Here is a 12,115-nt window from a genome sequence, read left to right as displayed (position 1 = left end):
ATTTTCCAGATCATGTGCAAGTGTGTGGGAGCTGAAGGTCAGGCAATGTGAAAGGACAAAAAAGCCATTTGGTGTTTCTGCAAAGGCCGCGATCAGAGCAGGTTCTTATCCTTACTTCAGCATATATGTTACCCTATCTCTCCTCCCCATAAACCCTGGCCTGATAGAAGTTCTCTCACACCATTGTTAGCTCTGGTAAAGAGGTAAAATTTTATTCCAGCACCTTCAGATTCAAAGGGTTAGAAGGCAGGTCCTAAAAAGACTATTCTGCCCCCCCATATCTGAAATGGCAGGTGGGGTGAGTCTGTCCACATAAAAAGTCTGGCCAGAGGATGAAGTGTGGGTTGTAGGGGGCTGCTCCCCAACACTTGGCTGCTTCTTGGTCACACAGGCACACCATTTTTTCACACCGGTCTGTCAGGTTATCTGCAAAAGAAAATGTTGACGGAGGATGAGAGATTCTGTATCGGACAAAGGCAAGAAACAATTTTAAGAGGAACAATTCCCTAATAAAGAAATTCTTAGGGAACAGAGGCTCTGGGAGTAGGAAGAGAGAAGGACCGACATGTCCTGTTGTGTGTGGATCTGACCCTCCCCTATCTCTGTCAACAGGTCTGGTCTTAACTGTGACCAGGAACATCAGAAAGTAAAAGCTAAACGCAAATTGGCAAAGCTTATGAAAACCTGCCCAGCACAGAGCACTCCCCGCTTCTAGAGCTGTGTGAACAATGGGGGTTTACTTCAGCAGCCGAAGCTAAAAAAGAAAATAATTTCAGTTTAGCCTGAGCTAAAAATATTCCAACTTCCCTCAGGCAGTCCATTTCCCTTCTAACTCCTCCCTCCGCAAATCAGCCCGATTCCAAAAGAAAAAAATGCTGCTTTGAAAGGAGGAGTCTCCCAGAGGGACATTCGGAAACCTGAGGGCGTGGAAGCACCCACCGGGCATCCTTCACTTGTGCCCCGTGAGTTGCTCTTACATCTCTCTCTGATCACGGCAGAGGAGCCGAGGAACTCCGCGGCAGGGTCAGGTACCTGATTTTTGTGAGTCAGCAGCTAATGAAGCTGATCAAAAACATATATGGAACTATATATAATGCAACTATATGACTACATGACTAAGTAAGGACCATAAGGAACATCAAAGCAACTAGCTCAGGTGGCTACATTGCAAATGACTTAATTTGTGTTAATGAACCCCATCCCATCTACAGGTGGCTTAAATACAGCCGTTGGGCTACTATTATTTCAAAGCACAATGCCTTGTTTATTTGAGCCTGCTACTATAGATTATCTAACACCCACCAAACCCTCCACTAGGCAAAGTTTAAAGTGTAACTTCATGCCAGTGCAACTCATACCAACTGCAATGAGTATAGGAATCCTTCCGGATTTCACTGGACTTTGCTGGATCAACCCTGTAACTGATAAATAAGAAAAGCCCATATTTCTTAAGCTTGTCTGAAGAATCACATGTTTACCGGTAAAAAGTGTTTCAAGGGTCCCACCAATGAGGATTCCAGCCCTAATACCATTTTTTTTCTTAGCTACCAGTCTTGCCTGATTTCCTCCTTGCCCCTCTGCTCCTTGAGTCACAGAATCACAGAATCACTAAGGTTGGAAAAGACCTGTAAGATCATCAAGTCCAACCATCAACCAACACAACCATGCCCATTAAACCATGTCCCACAATGCCATGTCCACACGTTCCTTGAACACCTCCAGGGATGGTGACTCCACCACTTCCCTGGGCAGCCTGTTCCAGTGTCTCACCACTCTCTCAGTAAAGAAATTTTTCCTAATATCAAGTCTAAATGTCCCCTGGTGCAACTTGAGGCCATTTCCTCTTGTCCTGTCGCTAGTCACTTGGGAGAAGAGACCAATACCCACCTCTCTACAACCCCCTTTCAGGTAGTTGTAGAGAGCGATGAGGTCTCCCCTCAGCCTCCTCTTCTCCAGACTGAACAACCCCAGTTGTTCAACTCCCAGTTCCCTCAGCTGCTCCTCATAAGACTTGTGCTCCAGACCTCCGTTGCCCTTCTCTGGACACGCTCCAGCACCTCAATGTCCTTCTTGTAGTGAGGAGCCCAAAACTGAACACAGGATTCGAGGTGTGGCCTCACCAGTGCCGAGTACAGGGGCACGATTACCTCCCTGCTCCTGCTGCCCACACCATTTCTGATACAGGCCAGGATGCCGTTGGCCTTCCTATGCCGTGCCAACCACTGTCTGTCTAATGCGAATATGAGAGTCTGGCTTGGCAGGCATTTCTGTTAGAGCAGAATGATTTTTTTGACCAGCCCCCACAACTTACAGCCTTTTCTGTATGCCAGATATTTATTGAATGGAATTTGCCTACACATGATGGCACATCTGGGCTGAAGAATATGGTTTTGCCAATTTTTTAAAATTCCACAAACAAAACTGCCTAACAGTAGCAAAAGGAGGAGAAGTCCCATGGAAAATGAGCTTCTATTTAATTTACCTGAAAAGATCTGTTTTTACGATACAATGCCAGGCAACAGGCATTTATTTCCTCTTGTATAGAAAGGACAGCGCAAGCGGTTCTGCTTCTAATGTTTCTGGACATCACTACCTTAGGCCCAGAAAACATGCCTGGAAATGTAATTCTTCATTCCTTTTGTTTGAATGGGATCAGACATTAAACCTTCACACCTCAGTAAAACCTGCTGTGCTGTAGCCTGGGGTAGGAAATTTGCCTTCGGAACACATTTCCATTGTTCCTCCCCATGGGGGATGTCGGGGGAAGTGAAGCCTGCTGAGGGCTTGTGGAGGACAGTTGATGGATGCTTCTCAGGCTTTGCCTGGACATCAGTTAAGGAATTCCTGGAATTTGTTCAACTAATGCTTGTCAGCCAGATTGGAGCAACTGCAGCCCAGTGCACTCTTACGGGACATACTTTGCACGTCTCATGGACTCAATGATACATCTCACATCCGCAACTAGGATTGTTCCTTGACAGCAAAAAGAAACAGGGATTTTTTTCATACCAAAATAGCTAGCAGAAGGTATCAACCAGGTATGGAAATACGGGTAAGCGGGAAGGAGAGCAGTTATACATTAAAGCAATACATTCCTTAGCCAGCACTTGGTATTTAATAGGTTGTTCTGGCCCTTGGAAAAGAGCAACGGCAGATGTGCTATGCCCCATCCCGTATCCGCTGGCAGATTTTCAGCTGCTGGAGGGGCTGAGGATTGCACCAGTAGAATGTGGTCTTCTGATAAGGTAGAAATAGTCTTTTAATGTTCAAGCAAGTAGCTTCGATGGTGTGGGGACAAGTTTTACTCTCACATGTTTCTTTTCAAACTTCCAAAGTGTTCTACAATGGATTTTACCATCGGGGACTTTTTGGAGACTTAGAAATGGAAGTGACAAATTCTAAGACTCAAGTCATCTGGTGTATGTCAAAACAAACTGGTGCGAGTCACTCATGGGCTGTGACTGTGCAATTCAAGACCTTCTTGACTGGGTACCAGCTGTAGAGCCGAGCACAGCCTACACTCGCTGTATGCCTGCGGCACTCGAGAGCATTTGGCTCTGCATGCTTCAAAATCCTCGCTGGAGCCCTAGGGCTTTAGGCTGGAGCCGTACACGAGGCAGAGGTGCAGGCTAGCATCCTATTTAACCTGTCTTGCAGCCATGCATAGTAGCATGGCTCTTCTCTAGCAGTACATAATGGTAAGGAAAAAAGGGAACAGTCCCACAGGAGAGAGGGCTAAAACTCCCACTGGAAGACCACCCCTGCAGACCATTGCACAGCTGTGGGAAGAGGTCGGTGAGGAGCAGGCATGCTTAATGCGAGTGAGCGGAGAGCCTCCGGAGAGGCATCTGCATCCCTGCCAAACTGAGATGGCTTGTGGGCTCCATGGCCCCCACTCCCACTCTTCAGCCGGGACAAGTGGTGCCGGGGCTCCAGCCTTCCTCCCAGCTCCAGCTGGGGACTCTTGGCAAGCCTAGCGATCCAGGCAAGGGATGGGAAGAGAGCTCAGAGGCAAACAGGCATTGCCCAAAGCATCTTTAACACCATCTCAGCATACACAGACCTACCTCTGAGGCCCACGAAGCTCTTAGGTCAGCCTCTGGACCTGCGGAGGAGGGAATGAAACGAACCCGACGCGAGGGAGCATTTCCTTACCGCACCGCACGGCGTTCTGCTCGCATGCCCACTGGTATCGCTGCGCCTTGGGGCTGCAGCCTTCCTTCTCTGCCTTGTCGTAGCAGCAGTCATGCCTGTGGCAGCACCTGGGAGAGAATAAAAGGTAGAGTTTGGGCTCAGGCATCCTGCATGTTTTGCTCAGGGTTGTTTGCATGTACTCCAGGAGTACTCCACTCATGCATCACTTACGACAGCAACGTTTGCCCCAGCCTGTCAGTAAATCATCTGTTGATGAAGCAAGCGTCCTGGCATCTCTTTGAAAGCTCACATGGCTCAGGAGCTCGTTAATGCCATATTTGCTCCCATGACCACCGTGCTTCTTCCTCAGAGCTTTTGCCCTCAGAAAGGCAGGTGTGGTCAACACATGGTAGTCCCGCTCACTGAAACAGAGCTGAAGTGTTACTATGAGGTACGTGACCGTGGCCCACCGGCTTAGGCTTAGGCCCATCTCAGAATTTGGAGTCGGGATGTTTTTTGCCTTCCTCAGCATCATCAAGCAGCTTAATCTCTTCAGTTCACCTGGACCTGCCACGTGCTCTTTGGCTCATCCAGTTTCTGAGAGCTGGCTACAAACTCATCAGCCTCAATGGTGGGATTCATATCTTCATAACTTCAGATCCCTAAATGTAAGCATCTCCATCTAAGGCATTGATCTATACCGCCTTTATGCATGTCTGCGACACAGTTCATATTAGCATGCTGCAGAGATCTAACATAGGTGAAAAACTTTGCATTTGAAAGTGCAATTGCTTTTCATTGACCATAGAGGGGGCCGAGGGTGACTAGCTCAGCTGATGATAACTGTCCTACAGACTAGTCAGTGAGGTAATTCCCACTGTCAATTACTCCAGAATTTATGGAAAACTTGACCCAACTTGAATTTTCTTCTGGTAGTTTAGTGACTCAAAATACACCGAGAAAAGATTCAGCACTTAGAAAGGCTGTCTGCCAAATAACGAAGGTTGTTTGAGCAAGGAGATCAGAGGCTGGAGCCAGAGAGGAATGAGCTCCTGCATTTCTAGAGGCTGTCCCTGCAAGATCACTGGGACTCTGCAGAGAAACAGCTCTACTCATTGGCAATGAAATTGCTTTTCATGGAGAGCCAGAGGGAATGAACAAAAACAGAGGTAGGAGAAAAGTGAGAAAAGATCTTGGAGGGGGTGAAAGATGGTCTGTGAATCAGGCAAGGACAACCAAAAGCGCACTGGAAAGGTGTGCTAGCTGGCTGTGAGAACTCGCTGCTCCTTAGCTGGCTTGGCGAAATCAGGGGGATTGCATAAATTCTGCAGGACCACAGGATTTGAGGCACAATTCTGCTTCCACTTACACCGTCTTCTCCTGACGATACCCATAACTGCAGAGAGGTGACATGCAGCTTACACCAACACAAAGCGAGAAGACTTTGGCTCATATTTTACAAACATCTCTTTCAGATGCTTTGAAAGAACTGCCAGGGAATGAAGAACGAGGAAACCTATCGTTGTCCTTTGCCACCTTCGATGGTCCCATCCTATCTGGAAATGCTCTTTCCTGCACCTGGGTCAGAGCGTGGTGTTAAGCTTTTAATAACTCGCTAACGCTTGGTTAGACCAATGCAAACAGGGTCAGCCAACGCAATGGCAGAGCACTGGTCAACAGGTATGGAAAACAAATATAACCGTGTCATCTAGTTAGTAAGCAACCGATTCATCACGTCTGGGCTAGAAGACAGCCGTAATGGCTACAGACAGCTCCAGCTGGCCCGCAGGGATCAGCTGGCCAAACCCCTGCCGTTGAGCAAATGCCATTAAGGTAAGAATTTGTCACGTTGTGTTTGTCACGTTAACAGCACAGCCACCACTGTGTGTCCTTTTGTTTTGCTTTAACTCAGCAACTGAGGGGAAATCTTACTCTTCCCTATGAGTTGGCCAGGACTTAGATGAGCCATATACGCCACCCCGCCACTCGGTGTTTTCAGGGAGATGCTGAGCACCTTCAGGTCCTGCTTTACAGAATGGGTGCTGCAGCAATCCAAGGGACAGAAAGGGGAAGGAGAAACAAATCTATTGACTTTATGCGGAAGAGATACCCTTACGTTTTGAAGGGATGGGACTGTGAGAGTAGAACAAAAGGGAAAAGGCAATTACTGACAACACCACATCAAAGTCGGTGTGGAATAAACCTTATAAAAGGATTACCCACTCTACAGCTTTTTTTTTTCTTTTTCCATAAAGGAGAGGTGCTTAGAAGCACTCTAGCCCTGTCTAGACAGATTGACTGAATTACTCACAACAAAATTACTCCTTTTGTAAGGGTCTCAGTAACAAACCTGTAAGTGTTACGCGAGTGAGTCATTTCAAACAGCGTTTGTCACTCAAGGCCAGTTGTTTTGCCATGCTGCTTCATTCTTTTTTAGAACGGCAAATATGGAAAATAATGTGGTCACCTTGATGGGCACGGGGTACTCAACCACACTGACTTTTGCAGTAGTTCTCAAGTAACAGATATCAGAAGATTCGTCTAGCGAACATAAAATGGAATTTTTAGGGCTAAATCTAGTGGGGCATTGCTGATTCTTTGTAGCTAAGAACCTAACTAAAAACCTTTCTTTTTTTTTTTGTTTTGGCAGCTAAGGAATAATAATGAATGCACTTAACAGGTCAAGCCTCCTTTTTACAAACTACCTGGTATTTTGAGGCATTTCCAGCTGCAGAGTCTCATTTTCTGCCGTTAGGATAAAGTCCACATCCCATGGAAATCAAACGGCAGCAGAAACACCGGATGATGAACACATGGCCATATTTTATGCTCTCTGTGGGTTTTTCAGGAGTGCTGACTGCTCGCATCTCCCAGAGTCACCTAAACTTGGCGGGGGTCACTTGACCTCTGTGGAAAACAGCTTTTAGGTGACTCCACTCAGCCTTTCGGTAAAAGAAGGACTCCAGATTAGTGAAGTCATGTTTTACTTTAAAGGCCTGATTATGAGAGTTGATAAAGGGATAACAAAAATAATAAACATGTTTACAGACACTTCTGTAGATGATGATAAGGAGGCCAAGAAATACTACTGAAAATTAAAAGAAATCTCTACACCTGAAAGCTATGACACTTTTTAGGCAGTTACTCATTATTTGTAAGTCCCATATTGACTGTTTCATAGATGAAATGTTTCATAGATACAAACCAGGGATGTGTGGAGAGGGCTTTGGGAGTGAAACTTCTTGCTGCATTAATGAAGACATCTCCACTAGTTTTAAGGCACACCTGCTCTTTTATGCCTACGGAGGAGTTGGCCTTTAACGTTGGCATCTCTTCTTTCTTTTTTTCCTTTGTCCTGACAATTCACCAAAGTTTGGTTTTGTAGCAATGATGTGAAATGTCTCCAACAGTTGGGTATTCTGGAAAGCTTGGTTTCCTTCCCAGTGACCTGCACGCTGCCTTCACCCCTGCTAAAAGCAGCACTTGCTTATCAGTAATGCCTGGGCTGTTGACTAAACGGATAGACTTGTGTGCTCTGTCTTTGAGGTTTAAAACCAGACAAGATTGCAAATAATGGCTGCAGAGCACACAAGAGTCCACCATACTCAAGATTTACGTGCACGCTAGTCGCGACGTACAAGAAAGAAGCAGCCTTTGATTGCAACACCTCCTAGACTCATTGCTTTTAGCCTCGGGAGTAACAAGCACAGCACCTTCCCCACTAACAAAGAAGAGGGGGGACAACACCATGCTCTACCCTGTTGTTCTTCCTTGATTCAGTGTGACCTAACAGGCCATGAAGGCAACAGGTTTGATTACTCCTTGCTATCATCTGGATTCCTTCCAGAGGATAAACAGTGATATTCCCACCACGGCCGTTTGCAGGACCTGGGTGAAATAACCCTCCAAACACTTTGGTCACTCCCCTTTTTTCAGGAAGGGCTTGCTGTCTATGAATAAACATGCAGCAATTTCATGAAATCATACCCTGGTTCCTCCTTTGTCCTCCACCCCACAGAGTACCAGGTCCCAAGAGCTCTGCTCTCATGCATAAGGTGGTTAAATCCTCATTCAACCCCCAAGTGATATGTGGGTCACTCACAATTGCCCAGTGCTGTTCATATATACTAAGAAGTTCCCCCTCCATGAGGCAGTAACAAGTCCATGGAGTCACAGTAGTTCGAACAGGGAAGACCGGGGAGATCTGCACTGCTTCTGGACACATAGTTGAGGTTCTTCTTACCAGTCTGTTTTATCTTTAGGCCAGCCTTGTCCTCCCAGTCCACAGTAGCATCCATAGCCAATATATGCCAAGGGAGACCGTCCCGTGCCACATGATATAGCTCCTGCCAATTCGATGATTCCTCGGGTATGCAGCGAATGCGATTTTCCCAGAGCATCTTTCCAAACTGCAAAGACAGGACATGGCTTCACGCAGGGATTAAACATGCCTGATGCTGATTTTCTTAAAAAGTCCTTAAGGGGGGATTTTTTTGGTCTTGACTGGTTGGTAGGGTGCAGACTTGATAATCTAATTAGCCTTTGCATTCACCCTGCAAAGGGGACTCTGCAGGGGCCTCACCTGAGGGCTGGGCTATCCAGGAGGTGGATGCTCAGTGAGCTCAATTCAAGGAAGACTTACTAGCTGTGGTACGCTAGTACGTGACTGCAGCTATATCGCATCTGGGAGCAGGGTGCCCAGTTTTGCACATCACAGAGCCCGAGCTGTTAAGCTTTGCGGGGCCCACATGGGCCAGCACCACGCGGATCCAGCTGGGCTCTGCTGCATGCCAGAGCTCCCAAACCTGGGAAAGTTTACTAGCTACACTGTGGTCCCAAGTGGGACAGGGAACAGCAGAAAACAAGCACGCAGCCAGACCTAACCTGGGTTCTACGGAAAAAATGAGCGTTGCATGTTGCCCAAGATGTCTTATATTATCTGAGTTTCCCCTCCTGTGTAGGATATTTTGACCCATTCTCCAGATGGCGAAGAGCTGACAGTACTATTAATTTGCGTACAGGGATAGATCCGAGTCCCTGAGCCCGTAAGGTATACTTTGTCAAGGATAGAGTGCCTACGTTAGCCAAGATGTAGGTACATCGGCTTTCTTTTGGGCGTTTGAAAGCAGCGGCGACACTTACATCTGCTTCCGTTATTACGTTCCATTTAAGTCGCAACATCAGTTTAGCCGCGTTGATTTGGAAAAAAAATAAAAGGAGCTCTGTGTCAGCTGAAGTGTGCGGATGGCCACCCAAACCAGTCTGGAGTTTTTTGAATCACAAGTCTTCCAAACAGTGTTGTGATTTCACATGTTAATTTGCAGCTTTTTTAGAAGTCACAGACTCTACCTTGCAGTAACTGTTACGGAAACCAAGAGTACCCTGCCCTTAATACTCAAACCACTGTGATGCTCAGCCGCAAACGTTGATGCTTGTCATGTTAACGATAGCAACAGATCGGAGTATTTATTGCCTGCATTTACTGTGAAGGACGCGGTGCGCTTTGCACTGCTCTATCGTGCATGGCAAAGCTGCTCACCAGTAGCACCAAACCCCTCAGACCAACCGCCTAACCCACCCGCTCGTCCCGCCCGTGCACAGCCGCTCCGAAAGGAAAAGCCTGCCGAAACGGGGGCACTTTGCGGCAGGCTTGGATGGAGAGGGAGGCGATGCCTGGGAGCTGGGAACCCGCCACCGAAGTTGCTTTGCCACCTGCCCCCGGCTGTTGCAGCACGCTTGACCTCTTCAAAGTGCTGTGCAAACACCGACTAATTAATCCCCTAAACCACCCGAGGACTCAATACTATTATTAAAACAGTTGCTTTCCTTTTAAAACCTAGCCTCTAATCCCCTTCCTTGGGCCTCTCCCCGCATCTCCTGGGCTGGCTCGCCCTCCCGGCCTGATCCAAACCCCAGGCAAGGACAAGGAGGGTCTCTCCCCGTGAAGGACAAGGCAGGGCTTTGCTCCCTCTCTGCAGCCCGAGCCCCCAGCAGGAACGAGCGCTTCCCTCCACCATTTTCACCCCGGCGATCGGCACCTTGGGCTGCCCCGGCGCAGGGTTTTGCACAGCCTCCTTATGCTTCCCGGGGCATTCCTTGGGGATTAAATGCACATTCCTGAAAAAGTAACGGCGTTGCTCACCTAAACACTGCTTCAGTGTTCAGGTTTCGTGCTAAAAACACATTAGACGGGTGTTATTTGAAACTGAAGAGATGACCTATTTCCCTTGTCTAAACAGCGGGGGCTCCGGAGTTAGGAGGGGGCTCAGCTCACAGGCACCCCAGGGGAAATCACAAGCAGTGAGCTGCTCTGGATTTTGGGTTAAAAATCATGCTTTTTTCAACCTATTGCAGTTTGCAGACCCTGAAAATGTTCTAATGGAGACAAAAACTTCTTTGTAGGCATTCAGGCCTCCTGACGAGCAGCTTGCATTTTTTTTTTAGCAGTCTTTCGCTGATCTCTTAAGCCAGGACTGGTAGACTGTTGGCCACTGGCTGCACCTCACCCAGAAGAAGAAAGGCCATTCTTCCTTTGGGGATATCTCTGAGGATCAAGGAACTGTGATTACAGTACAGAGCTGCTCATGAAAGCAGCGAGAAAGCCCCAAAGGGAATTGAGTCCAAAAGACGGTGCTTAGGGCTGCGCGCTCTGCCAGAGCTTGAAATAACGCGGGCATCCAGGCGGTCTCTGATGTTCCCGTTTCGTTCTTTGAAAGCTGGCTGGGTTTTGAGCTGACAGTGTGTCGCTGCAGCTGAGAGGTCAGCCCCAGCAAGTACGTTTCAATATTCAGGTGCACGGCTAATAACTTGACCAAGAACTGAAATTGCTTTTTCTATGCTGGGCAGCCAAGCCAACGCAGTTGGGAAAGCCTTGAAAAAGTCCGACTCTCCACAGCAGCCTGCATTTAGCCACAAATCCCGTCAGGAGCATGTCCAATCATTAGCTATACTACTAACGGGGCGCCTTAGCAGAGAACATACCAGCGGGGAGGTGAGCAGGGATGGATCTGACAACTTAGACTTTCTATCTCCTGCTTAAACGGGCAGCCTTTGCTGGAGATTAAGGCAACATTTTGGGGTTTATTTTCAAACTGCACTGCAGGTGTAACCTCAGACCTGCCAGTTTAGTGTTGTGTCGCCTCTGTGTGTAGGGGATTTATGTTAGCAGACTATGGCTTTTTTTAACAGGCTTTTTAAAAACGATTTTAAATTCAGATTCTTTGGAAACTGCTTACTCCACGGTGACTGGTATAAAAAGAGAGTATTTCTATGAAGAAACACAGACGGCAACAACTTTGCAGCAGAAAACTATTCAAAAAGAAAATGACCCATGTTTATACAGTCCCAGCTCGGTAAACCACCAGGAAAGTGAAGCAGGAAGGCAGCTCACTTACACAGTCCCTCGCTATAAAGTCGAAGAGTCGAGCAGCGCTTTTTTCCCCTCATTTGGCCAAACCACACCGAGGTGCCTGCTGTGAAGCAGGCAAAGCTGACGGCAAGGGGAGAGGCTGTCCCGGGACGGGGGGAGGCACGGGGAGGGTGAAGGACGGAGAGGTGGTACTCACCTGCCTGAAGCAGCATCAGCATCAGCAGCAGGCGGGAGCCCATGGGCAGATCGCTCCCGCGCTCCCGCACACCGGGGTTCAGCCGCCGGGACGGCCGGCAGCACCTCGTCGCGCTGCCAAGTGAGCCGAGGTGTGGGTGTGCTTAACAATCCTCCCGGGCCGCTGCTCCGGGGTTTATATATACATGGCTCTGCGCCCGTCTGAAGTGGAACACCCTCTTCGGCGATGTCCCTGAGCCCCTGCCCAGGTCCAGTCCGTCCCCACGGCGCGGGGAGAGGGCGAGGGCTGGCTCTGTTTGCCCAGCATCGCCTTTGGGAGGGAGGGGCTGCTGGAAGGGCATTAGGCTGGCGGTCCCGGGACAGCCCCAGACACCCAGGCACTAAGCCGGGCTCCTTCTTTAAGCTGTTTGCTTACAG

General features: G+C 48.2%; 1 protein-coding gene across 1 annotated transcript; it reads right to left on the bottom strand.

The window, feature by feature from the left end:
* Positions 1–262: 262 nt before the first annotated feature.
* On the bottom strand, positions 263–11,742 carry LOC104259891 (phospholipase A2). Its single transcript, XM_009815434.2, has 4 exons — positions 11,700–11,742; positions 8,378–8,543; positions 4,156–4,262; positions 263–426 (listed from the first exon to the last, which is right to left on the bottom strand). Exons 1-4 carry the CDS (start codon positions 11,740–11,742, stop codon positions 263–265), a joined length of 480 nt encoding a protein of 159 aa, XP_009813736.1.
* Between the last annotated feature and the right edge of the window lie 373 nt (positions 11,743–12,115).

The sequence above is a fragment of the Gavia stellata genome, chromosome 1 (assembly GCF_030936135.1).
Source record: "Gavia stellata isolate bGavSte3 chromosome 1, bGavSte3.hap2, whole genome shotgun sequence".
In the NCBI taxonomy this organism is placed as follows: Eukaryota; Metazoa; Chordata; class Aves; order Gaviiformes; family Gaviidae; genus Gavia; species Gavia stellata.
The sequence above is the reverse complement of the archived record's forward strand: the minus strand, read 5'-3'. Positions and strand labels throughout refer to the sequence as shown.